At 42.1% G+C, this 24,692-nt stretch overlaps 1 protein-coding gene across 2 annotated transcripts in view; it reads left to right on the top strand.

Moving 5' to 3' along the window:
• Window positions 1-24,692, top strand: part of LOC119653202 (laminin subunit alpha-1) — a 375,238-nt gene that overhangs the window by 336,950 nt on the left and 13,596 nt on the right. For both annotated transcript variants that reach the window (XM_038057770.1, XM_038057772.1), the window contains exons 14-21: window positions 27-417; window positions 7,083-7,300; window positions 7,386-8,197; window positions 10,785-10,984; window positions 19,658-20,118; window positions 20,183-20,944; window positions 21,003-21,285; window positions 21,344-21,494. In XM_038057770.1, coding sequence (XP_037913698.1) covers window positions 27-417; window positions 7,083-7,300; window positions 7,386-8,197; window positions 10,785-10,984; window positions 19,658-20,118; window positions 20,183-20,944; window positions 21,003-21,285; window positions 21,344-21,494 — 3,278 coding nt within the window. The remainder of the gene's footprint in view (window positions 1-26; window positions 418-7,082; window positions 7,301-7,385; window positions 8,198-10,784; window positions 10,985-19,657; window positions 20,119-20,182; window positions 20,945-21,002; window positions 21,286-21,343; window positions 21,495-24,692) is intronic.

Below are 24,692 nucleotides of genomic sequence, written 5' to 3'. Positions count from 1 at the left end.
TTATCTTTTATTCTACTTCTTTCAAGAATTGTCGTTTACATTCTGGTGGAGATCATTGCGAAAAATGTGCTGAAGGATTCTATGGTGATCCCAATATTGGTGAATGCAAACCATGCCCTTGTCCGGAAACAAGCCGAAATTATGCTAAAGGATGTTCTGTGTGGAAGGGGGAAGTACGATGCCAGTGTAAACCCGGGTATGCCGGCGCTCTTTGCGATATGTGTGCAAAAGGATATTTCGGGTTACCAAGCGAACCTGAAGGCCGATGTGAACCTTGTAACTGCAATCCAGATGGCATTGTTTCAGACGAATGCGACGAAGAAAATGGACAATGTAATTGCCGAGTTGGTGTTACAGGACGAAAGTGTGATCGTTGTACTATGGAGAGGCATATTCTCGAGGACCGCCGCTGCAAATGTGAGTATTCATGATAGGTATATATACGTATATCATACATATTAAGTAGCCATGGTTCAGTTTTTCATTGTTTTCCTATTTCTTAATTACGCAACTTAGATTGAATTATTTCTAGAAAATAATAGTTTCCATAACTTTTGGTAGAAGCAATCTGCGCAATTTTTGGGGTTTGCTTTTAAGAAGACGCTCAAAGTATTCCCTACTTATCGTAGGAGGTTACTAAAAGGAACTGAAATTTGTGAGCGGACACCATGTAAGTGCAAGGACCTGGGCAAGAATTCCTGCGATATAAGTTGGATACCCCGGCAGTAAGTAAAGTGAAATGATGGGATTCTGGCAAGTATTTCTCTCCCTTTTATGGCACTTTTGTACTCTGGAAAGTCAAGTAAACACGAATCCGATGTGGAATTGGTGGTGGCAGCTATCATAAAGTGCCCTCTCATGATTTAGGGCCCGGTTTCTAACCAGATATTGAAAACAAGAATGCAGTACTACGCCCCAACGCAGACACAAGAAGATGAATGCTTTCTATTTTCAACTATACACGATTCCTAAAGGTGTCGTCGTGAACTAGATAAGTAATCTAAAGCACAAGTTTCTGTAACCTTCACCGTTTCATCATTGGCGACACTCTGTTCACACAACACCTGCCATTAGATCAGTTAAGTTTCGACTGACCAGAAACGATCACACTAATCAAATCGACCGTATTGTGATCAGCAAATATATCTATGGTTCTGAGTGTTGGCCAACTATAAAAGACAATGAACGGCGTCGGTAATGGAGACGAAGATGTTACGTTGGACTAGTGGCATTACACGTTTTGATCACATCCGAAATTAGGATTTCCACGATCGTTATGGGGTTGCACCGATCATGGAAAAGTTGCGAGAGAAGCGTCTTCGATGGTATGGTCACGCAATTCGCAACGAGAATTCACTTGCCAAGATTGGTCTGAATATCAGGCATTCGATAGAGCCAAATGGCGAAACCGATCACGACGAGCCGACCCCGCTTGTGAACGGTACAAAGGCTGAAGAGCAAACGAATCGCTGAAATCACTCTCGAAAGGGGTCATCATCTGATGGTTGCTTGCTATTAGTTGTGTATGGCAGCTTTGTTTGTTCACACTTGCGGCCGATAAAATTCAATTCATTTCGCTACCTGCCTGTTATTCAGCGACAGGAAAGCTTTCCCTTTTGTCCAGACAACAGCAAATTTAAATGACTCGCCCGAGAATACTGTTGATTAAGCTATCTTTATCTCTGCCACGGGTGAATTTCGCGGTCATTATTAAAAAGGAAATTGCAAATCCCGATTAAGTATGAAATCTTGGTGGCAGATGAGCATATGAGAGCCCTGTTGATCATTGCGAACCTGAGTGAGTACGACGTTCGGTATCGAGGTAAAATATGAGATGTGCAGGGTAATGTACGCCCTGGAAAAAGGAACTTCACAATTAATAACACTAGTTCCTTTATTGGCTTATGATGCTGCAGAAGGGGCTGTCGGCTCCCGAAATATGGTACTCGTTTTTCACCAGATTTTTTAACCAATGAAGAAACTACTCTTCGGAACTCGTTTAATTTTACCTAAACCTCGGCTAACAAACTACCTCCTAACTTAAACTATTTACAATTATGTTAGTAAGAGAAGCGCAAGCTGCCACAATGGTGATAAGCTTCACTGTAGGATGTCAATTCTTCGGAAAATTTTTATTTCAAACACGACTTAGAACCCTCCCAGTTTCCGAGAAATACATGAAGACTGGCAAAATCATTGTCTAGCACAGTAGAAGCTTTGACCCTATGGTGAAGTGTTTTGAGCCGAACACTTTTGTAAGCTGTTGTGATTTTCGATCCTGATGTTTTTCTATTTCTCCTCTCATCAGTTTGAAAATTGTAGTCTGCCGTGTTTACTATTCAGTTGACCAATATTATTTAAGGTTGCTTTTGCTTTCATTTTTGGTGCTGATGTTGCCACCATGTATTTCGTCTTGCCTTGGCCGATCGCCACCTACTCTTCTGGATAAAGACAGTTTGTACATCTCGAGTTGCTTTTCCCATTCCCAGGCATTATGTCAACATCGTCAGCATAGGCCAATTGGATTTCAAAAAATAGAGCCTCTGACATTAACATCGCCATCAAGGATCACTTTTATTAGGCCAGGTTAAAATGATCCATGGTAATGCATCCGCTTGTCTTAGAACGTTGTTCATGGTGAAAGGTTTCGAGAGTCATCTTGATGGTTTGATCTGACCTCACACATTGGCCACTTTCAGCTTAGTTAGTCTTATCAACACTGCCGAAATATCGAATTCTTTTATGGTAATGTATAGTTCTAGCCTAGTTTCGCTTTCGTATGCAGCCTTGAAGTCAATGCCATATTTCAGCAGTTTTTCCATTGTTTGCCGCAGAGAGAAAATCCGATGTTCTGGGCAAATGGGGCTATCTGGCTTAGTAATATAGCGGAGAATACCTTACAAATTGTACTCAGCAATGTTATATCTGTATAATTGCTGAATGACACCTATTTTTGAGGTTATAAATAAAATAAAACCTTACTGAAATCAGTTTACTGTATGTCCATCTATCTGTTTTTCATACGCGCTTTTTTCAGAAACGATCATATAGATTTACACCAAATTTGTTGGGAAGTCGGGAACTGCGAACTGCGCTCACCCGTCCCATTAGTTCATCTTTCAATTTATATAAGCTATAATACAGAGCGTGACCCTACAAAGTTTGGTGGAAATCGCACTATTATTAACAAAGTTATAGAAGGTCAAAGATATCGCTTCAGTGAATTGCTCGGATTGTTTCCTCCATGTTTGGTGGTGGCAATATTTGTCCCTCCTCTTATTTGGCGGAACCTCCAACACGTTCATATTCTGGTTGTTGAACAGTCCATAAAATTATTCAATGCGCCGTGTCGGTTTTCTCAGGCTTTACCTAATCCTCAATCTCGAGGACTATTTAGAACAGTTTGTCCTGTTTTAATCTTTTTCATTAAGGAAGAACTCCCAATAATCACAACGTGGAGGTGAAGATGATTTTTAACAGTGGAGTTGTTGGTGTTGCTGCCATTATTGTTTTCGCCCTGAGACCTATATACCATTTGCCTGCCAGAGCTACATATGATGATACAAAATATTACGTGCTGCATGGAGGTAAAATACCGAAACTATTTGACATTCAAAACAGAGCCCACCGTTGTCGCTGATGTTTTCATGCTATATTATATATATGACGCTATATGACGTGGAGGGCTTCAACGGACTATGTCAATCCGTAAATTTAGTTTGTGTTGTTTCTGCCCAAGGCAACATCAACCAACCTTCGCTCTTTTATCCCAAATCCCAAAAATACTGAAAGGAAATAAAACACATTTCAGCGAACTTGATTTATAGATTCTTAACTTTTGTTGCGGTTTGAGACATTGTTATCTGGCTGTATGTCAGAAAATGCATCCTTCGTACATCAATATGTGTACTTACATAGGAAACAATCAAAACCTTGCATTACAAGGATCCGGAATGTTTGCAATTAGCCGACTACTGCAGCACTGTCCGCTGCTACTTTGACTTGTTCGAAAAGGCCCATCTTTAAGTCAAACGCCAGTCCAAGATACTTAACCGCGGGATTTAACTCGATTATCAATTCGTCGATCGATATAGGACGCAGGGTCGAGATTCTCATTTGGGCCAAGATGGCGACTTCAGTTTTTCCAGTGCAAGGTTGCAACCAAGAGCAGCCATCCATCCGCTCACCCGACGCATCAGTATGCCAAGTCTCCTTTGCGCCTGATCACCGGTGTGTTCGGCAACAAGTTGCGCAACATATATGCGTAACCAACCAGGCGCGACTCTTCTGGCATACCGAGTCTTATCAGAGTATCGTAAGAAGCGTTCCAGAGGTCCGACCCTATGATGGATTTTTATGTTACCCCTGACGTGATCTACATCTCCTTCTGATCCTTTAACGTCTCACAGGGCAGGGAGCGGTTTCCCCGATAATCCCTCAATATACATAAGAATAGCTCGCTACGTAAAATATATTGAATAGTGTACCTAGAATGTCTTTCCATTTTACAAAATTAAGAGCATTTTTGACATCAAGCGTTACGACGAGCACCACCCGTCCAGCTCGGCAGCTATGAGCCTCCCCTTAATGAACCGACTTGCCTAGCAGCATCCCTGCTCTAAAGCAGGGCTGTCTTCAGCAGTACATATCACTTCAGCGAGCCTAATTCTGATGAGCTTTTCGAGCGCAGCCGTGTCAAGGATATAAATTGGCGGGTATGCAGTCGGAAACTCAGGGTCGCCTTTTCCTTTGTCGGTTGGCGTAAGCCTCCCCACCTTCCAAAGATAAGGAAAAATGACCATTTTCAGGCAGCCGTGAATGCTCCGGTCTGGCTGATGCTAGATACCTTTGTCGGAATGATTGGCGCCGTCTCGTTTTTCCTATAAAGAACTCGCTCTTCCAACTCTTTTATAAAGAAAAGTGGGCAGTCCTCGACGCCTTCCATTGCTGTCATTAACCTGTACTGAATGCGAAGGGAAATAGCTGTACAGCATTGTTCACCTTTTTGGTCTTAAGTGAACATGGTTTCCCTTAACCCACGGTCTTTAGGGTTACCAGTTTAGAGCCGAGTCCTTGCAGATTCAAATTCACCACGTCGACTTAGTCCTATCAGCAGCAAAGCTTCTACTTATCGCACTACGAAGTCTCCTTTAGCTAATATGTACTCTGTCATTGGGGTACATGCTTACTCACACTCGTTTAGGCATTGTGTCAAACGACAGAATTTATGATGCTTCTTCTGTAGCTCGACAATTTTCGTCGTCCTCCAATACACAGAAGGCTTGCCACGACTCGATGACTCCAAGGCATGGAATCTATGTAGTCTATAAATATCAGTTTTATAACTGAATTTACAACATTACCACTCATCCACCAGCGACACCGGTAATTCTGACGAACAAGTTACGTCGAGAATGCCTCCTCCACAGCCTGGACGTCGAAATATGGAGATGGATCCGAAGTTTAAAACTAGGAATTTTGTTCTCGCTGCAATTTAAGACAACCACTTAATGGCAATTAGACGATGACCGAAAGGTCATCCTGACTGACCAAAATTGACCTATCCCAAAAACATAAATATTTGGCGAAATTGACCGTTGAGGTCCACCCGCAAATGTTGAAACTCCACTGAAGTGCTCCATCGACACGCGCTTGCTCGCCTCTTCGCTATCCAGGCTAATATTGGAGGAGTCCGCTTTTTGAATGCTATGTGAGCTTCGCGTGGAAAGGGGGAAAGAGAAGAAGATGAAGTCTTCATGTCAATCATTTCAAATTATATTACACTAACAAGGAATCAAAAAACAACAACTTATAACGAATAATAATGACCTATAAATTATGTAGATTAGGTAAAGCAAGCAGAAAATATTTAAATTCAAAAGGACACCAAGGCATGCATAAAAGGAACCAAAATAAATGGAGTTAATGGTAATATAATAACCGCAATGCAAAAATAAAATCAGATTAATAATCAAACGATCTATAACACTCTGTGAAACCTACATTTGAATTGAAGGGATCCGCGTAGGAATTATTCTCGGTAATCAAGAAAGATAATCTGATATCTCCTGCTGGTGGTAAGCTCGTGTGGTAACGAAGGCCAACTATTCCCCTAACAGGACTGCAATAAAACGCAATTAATAATATTGTATCAGAGATGTTGTTATATTGTTATATTCGAATTTTGCTCTGATTTCCTATTGAATTATTTTGAAACAGAACATCGTTAAATTTAAGAGGTCACTAATTTATATTTCCCTCGAACCTTACCTAGATAATATTTGTGGCAATTCCTGTTATACTTTCTGGAACAGACCAATCCCAACCGTTTGCAAACCGAACATCATCTACTAGTTCACCGTTCATCTTCCTCAGCTATGCAATGTCCCGCTAATTTTTCAACTCAGACCTTGAACCTAAAATTCTCTATCAGCTGGGACAACAACAAAACCGCCTCAAAGCTTTCTACAATTTTTTCCCAAAAAAACAAAAGCCCCATAGAATCCCGGACATCGTTTGGATTCCTATACATTTTTCCTTCGCTAGAAATAATCGTTAGAAATGCGTGTCGTATATTAACATGAGCCTAAGTGGAGACAACAACAAAAAGGTCAATGATCGTTTTCGAAGATTAGAAAATTGCTATATGTTACGGTTTTGGGTGAAGTTAAAAAGTGATAGGGTGTTGAAATAAAGTGAGGACTAGGCAATTGAAAGGAGGGTAATGAAGTTAAATATGAAGAAAAGGAACTATACTGCATAAAATGTCATCAATCTCTCGTCAGCTCATCACAGGCCAAAGCGGATGAAATGATCCGGATACTACAAGCCCCTGGATTGAACTCCGGAGGAAATTCCGTTTATTTGCTCCATGCTTGACTATTTCGCCATTTTTTGACTGGAATATGAAATTTCTGACAACAATTGTTTTCATTCGAAAGGATTATGCTGTAGAATTTATGCCCTAGACTTTTTTTGACTTTTGTTTTCACAGGATGTCAATTGTCGATGCATTATTAAATTTTGTTTTCACATTTAAATACTGTTCATTGGCGTTATTTGTTAATGGCTTTTTTTTACAGTGTGTGATAATTGCTCCCTGACTCTCATGGATACCATAGTGAATATAGGAAACCAACTTCGCCGGGGAATTGCGCACATCGATTTAACCCATATAAGGGCCCCATACAGTAAAATTGAAGACTATGAAAAGCTAGTAGATAGCCTCGATAACCGTTTTGATGATTTCGATTATGCAAAGGAGTCATTAGAGGACTTTGATGTCAATGGGCTTAATAGGGTAAGTAATGAGCTAGTAGTAGCCCTTCTGTTCTTTCGAGAGAATTAATTTAAAACTTAAATTATTATTGAATATCATATTTCAGCTTCTCTCTAAATCTGAGGATTTTTATATAAAATCACGAAAGCAGAATGATAATATCCAAAAGTTGGCAAACAACGCTCAGAATACTTTAGACTCCGCTGACCAGACGCTACAGGAGGCCCAAGCCTCGTTTAAGGACGTTGAAGATACAATAGCTGATTTAAATAGCTATGGCTCGCATCCTAGCCATACGAACCTAGAGCGAGCAATCCATGAAGCTCAGCCCATTCTCGACGAATTGAAAGCTCATCGAACTAATCGTGAGAAATATGAAGACCATTGGAAATGCGCTAACGAACAATTCAAATACTTTTCCAAAACGTCAAACGAACTTCAAGACCAGTTAATTAAAATGGAAAAACTATCGCGAGATATGAATCTCTTCAACCATCGCCTTTCAGATATCTTCATGAAAAAAGAAAACGTACTTGAAGTACTTGCAGATGCAGACGATATAGGAGAACATATAACCAACTACAAAAATTATATTATGGAAGCATACGGTGTTATTGAAGAAGAAGAAAAAGAATTACTGAACTTTTTGAATAACAGTTTGATATCAGACACGAATACTCTCGCAGGAATTATTGATAATAGAGTGGGGGATATAAATTCAGAGCTTGAAAACTTAAGGACCTTAACCGGTTTAGTTGAAAAGAAAACCAATTTAACTGATGCGAAATTCAGGACCTTGAAAAAACATTCGATTCCGAAAGCTCGAAACCATGCAGCCAATCTTAGGAGTAGAGCGAATGACTACGCTCTCAAATTTCAAACTACGAAAGATGGAGCAAAGGTTGCTCTTCTTGCAAGGTAAAATCAAGACTATTGCATGCTCCGTTTCCAATTCGGTTTTATTCTAAAATAATATATAACATAATCTTTATGTTTCATTTTGGGATGGATTTGGTTTTAAGCCGTTGACAAGACTTCCAGATTGTGAGTAGCTTCACGTCACGGCTAAGAAAGAAGTCACTTTGGCTTGCAAATCTAAAGTACCAGGCATTTTTCAAGTCGAGTTCGACGGGTGTCTCCAAGGACGAGACAGGAATTTGGCGGACCGTCTTCTCCTCTCATCGGGCCAGAAAGCATTTTCTCCCGCTTGCACTCTCTCTCAGTATTTTTCTCTTGTGACTTATTTCACCAACTCTCTAGTTCGAAGTCGTTCTGTAATAAAAGTGGTAACTGTTCGTATCCCAAACACTTATAAATTTACCATTACCAATCACAAAGTCCGGGGTTCGTATTTCGTATTTTGCATCTTTTCAATACAGCAAATAAGACCACCAATTCATTTAAGTGTCTGAAGCTCTCAGGACTAGTAAGTTATATTGCAGCAACCTGCAATCTGTAATCTGCTCCATTGTTACCGAAACGCCAACGCTTCAGATAACAGCCCTACCTTACGGGGGGTCCATAAACAGCCCGCTCAAAAATATGATGATCATTGGGCCGCCATCAAAAGTGCCTTTATTTCTAATTCGAATGAAGTTGTCTGCCACATTGCAAGAGACCTTTACAAGACCTGAGGAACGGCGGAGGCGGATCGATGAACGTAGGTAAGTCACAGCTCTAGTTATGGCTGTGGGCAAGCCTGTGCGCGATACTTTGAAACTACCTTACAGAGGTAGAGTTGGAAAAGTGGATCGTAATGTATACCGTGACAAAGACAATTCCAATTGCGTTGGTGAGAGAAGCATAAGTCGAAAATTTGATCTACAGAGCTGTCTAATTTCCGCTCTGGATCCTTCTGTACTTTAATGATTTTCCAGATCATTTTGAATTGTGTCCCTGCGCTTGCTCTTCATTGATTTCAAGAAAACTTTAGTCTTTATGAGTGTATCTTGGATGTTCTACGCGGGAGTAGTTATGTTATCAAAGCGACATTTGATGATGCAAAATGTGGCATGCTGCATTTAGGTAAAATCTTAGAGAAATTTAAAATCTGGAGCCATCTAGCCCTCTTCCTACAACTGCAATTGGCTTGCCATAGAACAAGTCCATGGCATTTAACCGAATCATCCTCTTTTAGAAAAACCTTCCCTCGTGTAGTCTATTCTACTCGATTCCCTACTCTCCCTTACTTAAAACTGTGCAGAACCTTCCTAGTATGTATTTCCTGTTTCTTACTTACTGGCCTGATCCGCCTCTACTGACATAATATAGCGCACGACTTCATATACAACGCTGAAACTTTGAAAGTGTCTTTCGCGGGCATCAATATTTATTTATCCTCCGATTCCGATGCTACACCAGTGTTCTAACATATCACAGCTTGGATATCCTCGTATTTGCTGTTACAAGTTACATGAATATTATCAGCGTAACTCTGGACTTATATTCCAGTGCTTCTTAGCTCCCCTAGGAGTTCATCAACTTCCATACTCCACGGTGATAATATTTTGGACAACTTTGAGTAGTGTTCAGCACAATAAAATTTGTACCTGTTTGTTTCCCCTCCGTTACAGATGCGCATTCCATATCTCTGCTTGCGATGTATTATCAAACGTTCCTTCGATGTCCAAAAACGCACATAGTGCTATTTCCTTTGTTTCTATGGCATCCCGTACTACACCCATCAGGGCAGTTTCGGTTGACCGTCTAGCCTGTTAAGAAAGATTTACGCTGAAAAGCATATTTTTTTCCCGCCTTCCGGTAAAGACCACTTTTGCCCGCCTCCATGCCTTTGTTATATATCTGACGGCTAAGTTGCCAGTTACCATCCTTAGAAGAGATCCTAAGATGATTTCTGGGCCTTTCTGTTGTAGTGCTGGGGAAATGGTTCGGACTGCCAATCGTATAGGAGCTTTCAAACATACCTCTCTCGCTAGTTTCCAAGTCACTTTTTCCCCCCTTCCGTTCGTTGTTATGATGTCAGGGAGAAGGCTATTGCCTTCCGCCGTGGGGTAGAAGAAGCAAATGTAACCTGAAACTTCTTGGTTTTGCTTCCCTGATCATCAGTTGTTTCGCCTGGTTGAAGAGTTTTCGCACTTCCTTTCTCATTCTGATTCCTGTTCCAGCAGAGTACGTCCTTTAATGACTTGACTGTTTTAGGTAGACAGTTGGCGTCATATGCGTCAATGTCGACTCTTTTGAGTCCTTCCACCACTGTTTTCAGCTTTATTCCGCTCCTGATATTACGCTCACCTGTAGAAATTCAAAGTATTCCTAAAGTAGGATGTTTCCTAAACTATGATGTTAAAGACAAACACGAAATGGAGCGTGATGATTCATAGGGAAACTTTCGCTGCAATTGCTTCATTATCTTTTTTTCATCCGACTGCTTAGCAGCTTTCACAATAAGATATAATATATCTCGTTGCTAGTAATTTCACCACCTCATTTCTTTATTATAACTGTAAATGTAACAACATTTAATTCTCTATTTAATTGTTTGTAGTACGGCACATCAAAATATCTCTAATGCGATTAAGGCCGCTCGGGAAGCAGCAGAACAAGCACAAGAGAGCGCGAAATTAGCACAGAAAAAACTTTATACACAGCCTTCCGGAGTGTCCATGGTAGAACGTGGTCAGGAATCAGCACAGGACTCAGAACTTCTGCGAAAAGATGCCATTGAAAAAATGGAAAAAATTAACAGTAAGTAGTTTCGATTGAATTAGCATTTTTATTGATACATTGATAAGTACATGATGGGGCGTAAAAAAAATCAAAATTGAGGGATGGTGATAATAAGATCATTCATAATCAAATTACAGTATTTGGCGACTAGCAACCTGTGAATAGTAGCAATATTTAGTTATTTTACGCAAACTAAGATCGATTTCAAGATTGTCGATCGAAAGTGTGGACGGTCTACACAATACTTTCCTTCTTGAGCTTGGGCTAAAATTTCTACGACATTGACTAACAGTCTAGGTCGAAGCATAGTAAGATGGCGAAACTCCGGTGAGCACACGTCTTCCTTCTGCAGCACTGCCTTTTTTATTTTGAGAAATCTTGCGATAGTAGGATCGCGGATCGGATATTGAATCCACGCTGACAACAACATCATATTGTCATCATCATCATCATCAAAGGCGCAACGACCAGTATCCGGTCTAGGCCTGCCCTAACAAGGAACTCCAGACATCCTGGTTTTACACCGAGGTCCACCAATTCGATATTCCTAAAAACTGTCTGCCGTTCTGACTTACGCCATCGCTCTATCTCAAGCTGGGTCTGCCTCGTCTTCTTTTTCTACCATAGATATTGCCCTTATAGACTTTCCGGGTTGGCTCATCCTCATTCATACGGATCAAGTGACCCGCCCACCGTAACCTATTGAGTCGGATTTTATGCACAACCTGGTGGTCATGGTAACGCTCCTAGATTTCGTCGTTGGGCCAAAAATTCGTCGGAGGATTCTTCTCTCGAGTGCGGCCAAGAGTTCGCAATTTTTCTTGCTAAGAACCTAAGTTTCCGAGGAATACATGAGGACTGACTATGGTGAGACGTTTCGAGCGGAACAGTTTTTGTAAGCTGAAATAGGCTCTGTTGGCTGCCAACAACCGTACGCGGATTTCATCATCGTAGCTGTTAGCAGTTGTGATTTTCGACCCTGTATAGACGAAATTATCAACGGTCTCAAAGTTGCAGTCTTCTATCTTTATTCTTCCCGTTTGACCAGTGCGGTTTGATGTTGTTGACATTGCCAAGGATCGTTAAATTATGTAGACTGTACCCTAATGAAGACTTTCGATGCGCAGGAGGAAGAAGCCAGGATTTTTGTAATGACTGATATGAGGTAGCTTCAGACTAACGCAAACAAGTAGCTGTGATACAGACTGTCGATCCCTACTATTAAATTAAGAGTTACTTGGCTGCTCATTGCAGAAGCCAAGCCACGCTCCGTAATGTCAGAAATAGTGACCGGCATCCGAAACACCTATAGAATTCTGAACCCCAGCTCGCATTATTAACATGATTAATGAATTATGACATTCAGCAGATATATATAAACGAACTGTATTTATATTTTCAAGGAGACTAGGGAAGAGTAACTAGAAATTGATTGCTGCCCCGAAAAGCCGACCTTTGCAAACATTCTCCCCAAGCAACCAGGCAAAGCCTAGTTCTAGGAAATCCTCATCAAACCCATGCCATGACCAAACGACCATATAATTTTTAAGTACAGAAGACACGCGAATTCCAGTGCGCAGCAGTACAGGGAGTTTGAATGTCTTTCCGACTTTGGCACTATAATCCAAAATGGTTATGAAGTTTATCAGTAGCACTATTTCACTCATAGCTTTTTTCACCACAATAAAGTATAAAAAGAAAATGTCCATGAATTCAGAAAGCCGTAATACAATACAGTGTATGGTCACTAGATACCTTCTTTGGGATAAAACGAGGGGAAGAATTGAATGCAGGGTTGATAGCTATACATAATGATGCATGTGCATACCGGACCCCGATCGGTTAATATCTACCAAAAATTGCTCAGTAATCCTCCGCTGAACTACTACTCCGAAATTAATTCACGGGGCTGGTGCACTGTCAAACAGAGACTTTCATTGAACTTCGGCTTGCATCAGCAGCTCCTTCATTCGTTTCATCATTGCTACCATTACGATCCACGCCAATTCCCATCGGAGCATATAAAAGGCTATGTAAGCCATTGAATTGGTGGAACTCAGCCTGGATGTTTGGAGTTCCTCCGGCATAGACCCGATACCGGTTTTCAACTTTAATTTTAATTACGTCTCTAGGTTTATCTTTACACTTGGACGGAGACAGAATACATGTCCCGCATCTTCCTTTATGCCTCCACAATTAGGACAGTATGGGAACTCATCCAATTTAAATCGGTAAAGGTATTTTCTGTATCCATCGTATTCCCTCAGAAATTATATTAGGTTCAGTTGCGTGCGTCTACTGTCCATTTTGCTTCTTCCTGCTAAGCAAACATCGATCGCGTTCGCCCAGTTATTTTGTCGTCGCTCCCTCGTTCTATACGGCGCTTCATCAGCCAGAACATCTACTGGAATTTGTACTGGAACGCTGCATCGTAGAATATTGTCAATGAAAGTACACTCTAGGTAGGTATATTGGGAGCCTATTTCGCGTAAAAATTCAGGACACATGATAAAGAGAGATGTTTTTCCCTTAATTTTCGACATTGTGCGACTATGCGCCTTCCACCTTTTTGCACTTTTGACCCATTCTTTTTGTGTGTATATTTTCTCCCGAGAAGTTGTTCAAAATCTGGAACATCACTTCGGCATTGGTTTCCTTGTTCGATCTGCAGGCAATCTTTCCGGAATTTTCCGATTTCCGCTATCACCAGCAGCTCTACGCCTCTGAAGGAGTGAACTTCGTGACATAGAGGCATTTTACGCCCAATTCTTTAGTTGCGCGATTTGAGACACCTTATCCGTTGTTATTCTGATTGGACTGGTATTCAGCAACAACATCTCCTTGTCCTCTTCTAGTGTTGATGACCATCCCGTCGTTGTGCATTCTTCAATTGATTTCTGCCTCACTGAGGCCTGTTTTCTGATATACCCACCTAAGACTTAGTCCTTTGGTTCCCTGCTCATTCTTGCTAATTGTCGCCTTTGCAGGCCAATGTTGAGCTTAGTTCTATGGTCTGATTCCCAAGCTCCTCCCTTCTTGGTAGCTGTCACATGGTTATCAGTATTGTGGGGACATGCCTCCTGTTTTAGGGATGCTATCGTGATTGCGATTTTCACCAGAAAATGTTTTCAGAGACAAAGCCGTTATTTCATTTCTCACTGGTTCTCCAGCTTGTAATTGTATCTGTCAATCTGGCTGCCGATGACTGAAACATTTACAGTTGTTGAAATTCGACGAGGAGATAAGCAGATATCACACCCTAATACCGCCGGTATTGGTTTCCGGAATTCTGCTCCGTAATTTTTTCGCCTCCACTAATTTATATAGATGTTTTTAGTTTTGGTTTTCTTCCTCCGTCCAACAAAAAACTGCTATTTTCGAGCGCACTAGTTCGCCAAATAATTATGCTGTGTCTCTTTCTCGGCGGCTGCTAAGTATTGCCCAACGGTTGCCAACAGAACTGTAGATATTTTTTTAAGGTTTCGTGTAAAATAATACCTTTTTAAAATCTGTTCAATCTCTGCCTGTCTGCCTTTTTTACGATAGAAGGTGGAAAGTTTCAAAAGCAACTGTTGATTTCTGCAAGACGATTATGTGACCCAGCCAGGCCACCTTCTTCTCCTTTCACTATCTCCTCGGCCTGCTGGCCTTTTCGACTGCAGTCCATATACCTTTCTATTTCAACATATGGTTCATGACGTCTTCAAGTGTTAGGTTCTCATCGGTTGTGGCTTCCAATGTAGCCCTTTGAACTGTGAACTTCGGGCATTAAAATAAGGCGTGTTTTGCGCTCTTTACAATGTGCGTGTGCTTTAGGCAATATAGCGAATCGTAATGCCCAAATCGATTGAGAAATGCTCGATAACCTCCCTGTCTACACATAAGGTGTGTTAGGTCGAAATCTGCTTCACCGTGGGATTGATTGATCCATCTCCAAATATCCGTGACAATTCTGTGAGGCGAGGGGCTTTTTCTGACGCGTCCCATTTCTCCTGTCATACTGCGTTAGTTTCACTTCGTGTGAACTGCGAGATTCTACGGTGAGATTCGCTCGATGATAAAGACGTTGGCCTTCTCTCGCCAGAATATTAATCGGGATCATTCCTGCTATCATGCATGATGTCAGATAGATATTGTTCGAAAATCCCAAAATGTTTTATTTTCTAGTGCATTTGCCCACACTACGACTGCATATAGGATGTAGCTGACCTCCCTAGAAATGAGGAGTTGACGGCTCAACTTTCAATCTGGTTGCCACAAATTTTACACATGATTTGAAACTCAGCCTCTGTTCAATCATTACCCCTAAATACTTGAGCGCAGGTTGGGAATGTATTGTTTGCGTCCCAACTTTGATCTTCATAGACGTGCACTTTCTCCTCTTAGTGACCAGTACTACTTCCGCCAACCAGGATATGCTTCCTTCGTATAAAGCTAACCTTCTAAGTTGTGCAATAACAATCACTCCAGTGTCCTACGCGAAACCAATAGAGGCCACACCTCTAGCACCAGTACTCCATTATACATAATTATCCACACGTGTGGGTTTAGGACGGAGCCTTGTGGAACTCCGCATGTTGGTCGATATAATTTCGGTCCTTCGTAGTACAAAAGTTTGTAAGTCGAAAGCGATACGCACTAGGTACTTCACCCCACTTAATTTGATTAGGAACTCAAGTAATTTGATTTGGAACTCAAAAGGGGTGAAAACTCCACCTCGTTGGCAATTGAAGACATTCTTCACATATGTGTTATCATTGCGCAGCATTTATCCTCGTCGAGCGTGACTTTAGATAGGTTACCCACCAGGTTAACTACTTCTGTCGTGGACATCTTTTTCCGAAAACCGAACTGATTCCCGGAGAAGTCGGCTTCCTCCTTAAGACAAAGGTTCACCCAAAGCTTCGTTTCACTGTAGAATAAAAATTAGTTTCTGCTTCTTCCATTATATACGAAATGCTCCTTCTCTAAGACATGTCGTATATTCCCCGGTAAACATATTAAGCACTATTTTGATAGCTGCCCTATGAATTTTTTTGGGGCCTCTATCTAGGCTAGGCGCTTTATTTTCCACTTTTTTCTTCGCGGTTCCTCGGACCTCCTCCTTGCCTTCCTCGGCAAGGAATTTCGGCTTGGTCTATCTCATCGGTCGAAAATTTGGCGGCACACATATTTTGTGGAAAAAAACGTGACTATCTCATGTAGCAATTTTAAACAACTAATCGATGGAGAGCAGGATCCACATTAAGCTATTACATAGTATGGATACTTTCAAAAACAATGAATTGTTTTCCTGGACAGAGATACAATCACCGATGAGATTAGAAAAAAGTTATATGGTTTGCAATCCGAGCTGGTCACGGAGTTTAAATGTTTGGGAGCTGTGAGCATAAAAAAGGGGTGCTGCTCAATCTAAAATTCTCTTGGATTCCATCCTTTCAACTTGAGCATAATAAAAATATCCCATGCTCGTTCTCGGTAGCTAAATTACTAACGACTCCCTCGCCAATGAATAAGTCGTGCTTGATCAACGACCGAGCCTAATCTTCTATCTCCGAAAGTCGGCACGCATTCAACCGGTAAGACGCCCAGCTCCCAGTAGGATTTAGTTTCTGGTGTTTGTCACTGAGTTTCCTTACTCCAAGGCCCCTGCGTTGAAATCGAAGGCAATTATATTTGTTACAGTTCCATTAACAACATCATCATGATCATCAATGGCGCAACAACCGGTATCAGGTCTAGGCCTGCCTTAATAAGGAACTCCAGACATACCGGTTTTGCGGCGAGGTCCACCAACTTACGCCATCACTTCATCTCAGGCAGAGTCTGCCTCGTCTTCCTTTTCTACCATAGATATTGCCCTTATAGACTTTCCGGGTGGGATCATCCTCATCCATGCAGATCAAGTGCCGGACTTTATCCACAACCTGACGGTCATGGTATTGCTCATAGATTTGGTCGCTATGTAGGCTACGGAATCGTCCATCCTCATGTAGGGTGCCAAAAATTCTTCGGGGGATTCTTCTCTCGAACGCGGCCAAGAGCTCGCAATTCTTCTTGCTAAGAACCCAAGTCTCCGAGGAATACATGAGGACTGGCAAGATCATTGTCTTATAGAGTAAGAGCTTTGACCCTATGGTTAGACGTTTCGAGCGGAACAGTTTTTGTAAGTTCAAATAGGCTCTGTTGGCTGACAACAGCCGTGCGCGGATTTCATCATCGTAGCTGTTATCGGTTGTGATTTTCGACCCTAGATAGGAGAAATTATCAACGGTCTCAAAGTTGCAGTCTCCTATCTTTATTCTTCCCGTTTGACCAGTGCGGTTTAATGTTGTTGGTTGGTTGGGTTTTGGTGCTGACGTTGCCGCCATATACATTGTCTTGCCTTCATTAATGTGCAGCCCAAGACCTCGTCTCTATTGCCGCCTGCTCGATCTGGATGAAGGCAGTTTGTACGTCTCGGGTCGTTCTTTCCATGATGTCGATATCATCAGCATAGGCCAGTAGTCGGGTGGACTTAAAGAGGATTGTGACTCTTGCATTTACCTCAGCATCGCGGATCACTTTCTCGAGGGCCAGGTTAAAGAGGACGCATGATATGGCATCCCCTTGTCGTAGACAGTTGTTGATGTCAAATGGTCTTGAGAGTGATCCTGCTGCTTTTATCTGGCCTCGCACATTGGTCAGGGTCAGCCTAGTCAGCCTTATTAATTTCGTCGGGATAATTCGAATTCTCTCATGGCCGTGTAAAGTTGTACCCTGGCTGTGCTATCATAGGCGGCTTTAATGTCGATGAATAGATGGTGCAACTGATGTCCATATTCCAACAGTTTTTCCATTGCTTGCCGCAGAGAGCAAATCTGATCTGTTACTGATTTGCCTGGAGTGAAGCGTCTTTGGTATGGGCCAATGATGTTCTGGGCGTATGGGGCTATCCGACCTAGCAAGATAGCGGAAAATATCTTATAGATGGTACTCGGCAACGTGATACCTCTATAATTGCTGCACTGTGTGGTATTTCCCTTTTTATGCATGGGGGAGATAATGCCTCTTTGCCAGTCATCAGGCATTGATTCGCTGTCCACCTTGAGCACAAGTTGATGAACCACTTGGTGTAACTGGTCGCCTCCATATTTAACTAATTCGGCTGTAATTCCATCGGCTCCTGGCGACTTATGATTTTTAAGCCGATGAATTGCACGGACGGTTTCTTCTATACTTGGTGGTGGCAGTATTTGTCCGTCGTCTTCAGTTGGCGGGACCTCCAACTCGCCGATGTTCTGGTTGTTCAGTAGTTCATCAAAGTACTCAACCCATCGCTCTAATATGCCCATTCTGTCGGAAATCAGTTTTCTCTCTTCGTCTCGGCAGGATGAACATCGAAATGTGTAAGGCTTCATCCTGCTGACTTGTTGGTAAAACTTTCGCGCCTGGTGTGGTTGCGCTCTGTACTTTTCTAGTTCACAGACCTGTTGGTTCTCCCAGGCTTCCTTTTTCCGTCTCCGCGCTTGTCCGCGTTCTTTGAGAATGCAGGTGTGCATCATTCTTCCGTTGGGTTGCTAGCTTACAATCATCATCAAACCAGCCGTTCCGACTCTTTTTGTGGCTGGGGCCAAGTATGTTTGTGGCCGTATTTAGGATACCGTGCTTCAGGTGATTGTGAAGATCATTTGTTGATGCTTCATCTCCAGGATCTTTGTTGACTGCGGGTATTGCGGCATCCATTTGTTTGTGTTGCGGAGGGCTGTGTTGTGGATGGCTTCAGTGTTAACTCTCACCTGATTGTCAGAGGGGATTTTGGGTGGTGTTGTTATTCGAGTTCGGAGCACCATGCCAACAAGATACTGATCCGAGTCTATATTGTGGCCACCCCATATGTTCTGACATTCATCAAGGGTGAGAGGTGGCGGCGTTCGATTAACACGTGGTTAATTTGGTTGAAAGTAGTCCCGTCTGGAGAGGCCCACGTATTTTGTTTGTAGACCACTTTCGGCGCAAACTAAGTACTTCCAACAACCCTTTCGTGTGAGACTGCTAATTTAATAATCCGCAGTCCGTTATCATTTGTATTTTGATGTAAGATCTGGAAGCCAACGTATCGCCCGAATACGGGCTTTGTCCCTACTTGACTGTTAAAATCCCCAAGTATGATTTTAATATCATATCTGGAACAGGCTTCGAGGGTACATTCTACTAACTCGTAGAAGGTATCCTTCTCCGACTCTGCAGTCTCCTCTGTAGAGGCGTGAACGTTTATGAGGCTTATATGTCTAAATTTGCCTCGGAAGCAGAGAGTGCATAGCCATTCGCTTATGTTTTCAAAGTGGATAACAGCAGGTTTCATTTTTTGGCTGACAAAGAAACCTACTCCGAACAATTGATTTACTGGATAGCCACTATAATATTTGGTGTAGCGGCTCTTCTCCAGGAAACCGGTCCCTGTCCAACGCATCTCCTGTAAAAATAGAAATCAAATGACCCTTAATCAGACGCTAATCGAAATAAATTTGTAAGTGGCAGGTAATCTATCTGCAACCCACTTTTTTAAATCACATCGGGAGGCATATTGGTCTCAGCACTGGTAATGCGTCGGGTTATCGAGAAACAAAGCAAACAGCTTCATTTATGACCCGTTTATAATTCGAAATCCTAACAAAATATACAATTTCAAATCATCTTTTATATTTACAGAACTACAAAATGATCTTACGACCAACCGAAACAACGTAGATGCAATCAAATCGACTATCCGCCGTGCAGGTCTAAAAAACAATGATATTTCACTAGCACTGGAAAACTTGAATAATAGTGCCAGAATGGATTCACTCAAGAAAGCAGTAGAGAAGGCGGATGAAATTTCAAAGAAAATGCGGGGAGAGTCAAAGAAAGCATTGGCCCTGCAAAAAGACATTGGAACTCTGCGAGAAAAATTCGAAACTCTTGAACCCGATTGGGAGTCAAAATTAAGTATGGCTGCTGAAAATGTATCAGAAATTCAAAGCAATCTGCTAAAAGCGAAAAATTCATTGACGAAAGTTGAAAGTGAAGCCGGCAGGGTTAATCTTAATTTTAAAATGGCAAACGCATCACTAGCTTCCAATTTGCAAAATTTGAGGGATAAAATTGCGAAAGCTAAACATGCAGCGGAAGGGGTAGGCTAAATATCTACCATTTAGTGAAGATTATTCACTAAGCTGTTTTTCATTTTCATTATAGGTGAAAGTATCTCTGAATGCGATTGGTGAACATTGCATTCGATCATTCGTACTACCATCCTACGGCCTAACTACATCAAATACCCTTAAAGTCACCTTAGCTCTCACAAAGGACATCAAGGACTCTCCTATCGTCTTTCTCCAAGGCAATGGCACAGAATTCCTGGCTATTGAGATGGTCAAAAGACAAATTCGATTTGTGTGGAACTTAGGGGGTCGAACCGGGTCCGTCACCCATCCTTCCATCTTGGAGGTACTCAGTTCGAAATATGATGAAGCCTGGTACCAAATTGACGTCAATCGAACTCTAAACATCGGGAGTTTGCTAGTGCGCAGAATGAGTAGCAGTAACATATTACGGGAGGAAAAGCCCGCAGTGACCGCAGCAACAAACCATGAAGATACTCGCTTTCTGGTAAGCCCAACTGATCGTGTATGGATAGGTGGAATTCCCGACAATCTACGACCGAAGGAGCTCCAAGCAAACCCTGGTCTCAAAGTAGTTCTACATCAAGTGGAAATCGATGGTAGTCCGTTGGGATTATGGAATTTCGTTACTGATGAAACTGGGAACTGCGGTGGAGACACCTATGGACCTGTAGAGGCATCACCCACTTCTAATGTGAGATATTTCAATGGAGAAGGTTACGCTGAACTCAAGAAGTCTCGAAGGCCATACCGAAAGAATAGGTTCTCAATGCAAATGTCATTCAAAACTTTCGATGAGAATGCGTTACTATTCTTGGCGGTAGATAACAAAAATGTAAGCTTGACACTAAATTTTTCCAAACGGACATAATGTCGACTAATTATTTTTTCAGAATCGATCGATTTCAATTACCCTCAGCAACGGAAGAATCGTTTTCAGAATTGATTACGGAAAAGGATCTAGATTGGAAATTAAAACGTCGAAAACTTATAACACTGGGGAAGAAGTACGACTTGAGGCTGCAAGGGAGTTCGTGCCGAAAGGAATTACAGAGAATGGTGGTCTGAAAGTGAACGGGGAAGATTCCTTAAATGCCTCTCCCACTGCACCGGTTACTTCTGCAATGTTGCCGGACTTATCCAAAGGATCATATTACTTAGGAGGCGTTCCACCAGGTAGTTGCTTTGAAAATTGAAGTTTAGAATGTATGCTTTTGTAGTATTGTTTTTATAGGCTTTCGGTCAGGTATTACTAAGGCACCTGGAGCCGACAATCCTTTCATGGGTTGTATGCTGGACGTTCAAATAAACGGTGAATCCTATGATCCCTTGGAAGGAGTATCATACTTCGGGGTTGAACAATCATGTAAAACTGCTATCAAAAAGTAAGTGAACTTTTGTATTTATTTCAGGAATCTTTTATCACTTCCATTTTTGAATCTATGATAAAGGTAATGAGGATTTTATCTATCAAGACAATGAAGACAAGTATAGCCAGTCTGATAACAGTTTCTTCTTCTTTTATATATCCAAATGAATTCGTTCCTGTCCCTTCCCAGTTGAATGTCTAATTCTTAAACTTCAAGTGGAACATTGGAACAATTATTACTAGTACTAGGGGATAGTATTTTAGGATTTACTGTGTGTGTTATAAATTTAATAAATGCCTTTTGGATGAACTTAATGTGCCAAATGGGTTCGGACAGAGCGGGCAAAGTTGCTGGATGGCAACGATGCTTATTATTTCCAAGCGAAGTCAACTCACACCTCCCAGTTGCTAGCCCGGGATATTCGCTAGTCAACCCGGGGGTGAACTAATGTGAACGGCGACAACGACGACGACCCAGGTGGCATTGATGGCATTGAAATCACAAGATTTAGCAAATGATTCGGAATAGGTTGCACATGAGCTGACTGCTGTGGCATTCTATTATCTTAGTATTTCAGGTTTTATGTTGCAGCTGCCTCCGTCCCGATCATAACCTTGGCAAGACTGCAAGTGCCTTCAAAACTTTTACACCATTAAAGGCTAGCTAAACAAGAGGGAGACCAATGGTGAATCAGATAAAACCCTGAGTTATATCAAATACTTTGGAAGCTGTAATGTGCTGGCCACGTTCATCGTATAAACAGAACTCGAATATCTAAAAGGGTATTCGAAGGGAGAACAAAAGGACAATGTCCAATGTGAAAACCTCGAACGCTGTGGGTAGATTCGGTCGACGAAGACATCGCATCACTACTTGGGTTTCGAAATTGAAAGACCCGATCGATGAATCGAGGTGGTTGGAGGAAGGACATGTTGATGGCCAAGGCCCTAAATGGGCTGTAGAACTTCGACGCCGACGAAGAGCTTATTGCTGCTAGCTGCGACTGCTTCCCTAGATCTCATGATGGCGTTTGCATCAGAGTCGAGAAGTGGTAGCGCCTTCTTCTTACAGAACTTCACTAGTCTAACTTTTAATTCCAATGGGATCCGGGTGTTGTCTCCTAGGAGAACCCGATGCAACGACTGCTCCTTGAATTCTCCCGACGGTTTCCGATAAGCTTTTGGGAGCCAGAATGTATCTAGCCAGGAATTGTGAAAGGCATATATCTATATTAAATTGGCTTTAAGAATAATAAAAGCTCTTGGTTTTTCTTAAGAGGAATCCCAAATTACTTGAAGGCTTCCTCCTAGCAGACTCCGAATCTGCCCTTGGCATAATCACGGTTCTTGAGCCAGCACTATTCCAATATTATTCTTGAAAATTGTCCTTACAATTACAGCAGATACAGCTTTTACGTAGTGGAGGTTTATCTGGGCTATCTTATTGCTGGTCATTGGCTCCACTAATGCTTGGAGCACTTCTCTCCAGTATTATCCTCTTTCTCTCTAGCGTACCGTTACGGTCTTGAATGAAGTGCTCTAATACACTTCAAGGCCATGATCCAATATGGATTGTTGCGCCAACGATTATTGTTATTATTATCTTCCTTCTACGATGTGGTACTTCCCTGTATATTGCTGCCCACCTTGAGCCCTGGAAAATCTAGGTCTACGTTGTCCTGCTTCGTCTCCTATCTGCAGGCCCAGCTTTCTGCTCGGTTTTATATTTTCAGCCGCTGTGGTATCTACGATTCCCCCAGGAATTTCAGTACGCTTTCCGCCCGATGCGTCTACCGAAGTATCTTTTCTCGACTTCTCCCTGTGCACATTCACAAGTATTAGCCAGTTACGTCGTTTAATTCCAGGGATCAGTCATCTATCCCGATTGAAAAAAGTTCACCATCGCCTTCCACTTTATTTTTAAAGACTCTCCGTGATCACGCATTGAGATCTTTATCCTAAGCAATTAAAAGGCGCAGAAGTCTCTTCGTTTCGATCGCTGCGATTTTAAAGAGGTATCATTCCCAGCACATGTCAACTGTTCTGCTTCCTACCAGTCAGATAATGTAAGGACTGTAATCCTAAGTCATTCCTCCGTGGTAACCGTCGTAGGTATGAACACCAGTTCCTCACTTTATGCCTCCCACGTCCGAATGACCACCAAGTGTTCGATAATTTCCGCGACATAGCTAACGGCTTGCCTCCTGGTTCTTCTTTCCTGAACTGCCCCTGAGTTCCTCTCTCTTGGGTTCGGATGTCGGGTTCTTGGGAGCGTGCTCCTCTTGTAGGCCAGTCTCTGCTTTTTCTCTCTTTTTCCTGATTCCATTTGAGTTCCGATTATTGGAAACTATTGACTCAGCGTCATTTCTTCCGAGAAACGTCGAATTCTCGCAAGGGGCGTAATCAGCACTGTCATCCGCTACCTCCTTGTGAAGGAAAAATTCCAATTGAGATTTTGAATGCGGTTAAAACTATTTGTGGGGATTCCCCACTACATGTTTGAAACCAAAATTTAAAGAAAGTCTCAACGACGTCATCACAAGATTTCACCTTGCGCCGAAAAATTCGAAACACAATCGCAGCCAACAAGCATGGTTTCCTTGTTGTGCAACCATGAAATCACAATCTTGAGTGAATATCTCAGGGGACATTATCAAGGCAGTTGTGAGACCTTAGAAAATTGAAATGACAAATTCAAAGTAAAAGAAGCGGCATGCTGACAAAAGGAAACTACCACGATATTCGCCACGATGATCAGGAGCATGACTCCGCCTGCTGCAGCTGTTTCGCCACAATCTGTGGCGATCGCTGGATTGAGGATACAAACCTCTTTCTTATCCGCTCCTATTACGAAATAATTGCGGGGGCAGGTATAACATTTTAACGCCTCTTGCTGCTCCAAATAATCGTTGAGCTCTTCCCTCAATGCGCGCACGTGACTATACAGCCGATCGCAGACCGTTTCATTCCTCGCAGCAACACAAGTTTCCGGCCGCTATCAAGGAGCGTGTTCTATTTGAGGTCATGGCGGAAATCGGTGGCCAAGAGTCGGTGGGGGCAGAGGCGGTGGTATTAATAACATCACGCCGCACTGCAGGCAACAAATTCAATACTCGCCGAAGAACACTTATTCACCCTTTAGCTGAAGTCTCCGCCAAAAATTTTCGGAAATGGATGCTTCGCATAGACCAGATATTCCCAGACTTTATGTATC

Source organism: Hermetia illucens, chromosome 3, assembly GCF_905115235.1.
Source record: "Hermetia illucens chromosome 3, iHerIll2.2.curated.20191125, whole genome shotgun sequence".
Taxonomy (NCBI): domain Eukaryota; kingdom Metazoa; phylum Arthropoda; class Insecta; order Diptera; family Stratiomyidae; genus Hermetia; species Hermetia illucens.
This window is presented reverse-complemented; position numbering and strand designations above follow the sequence as displayed.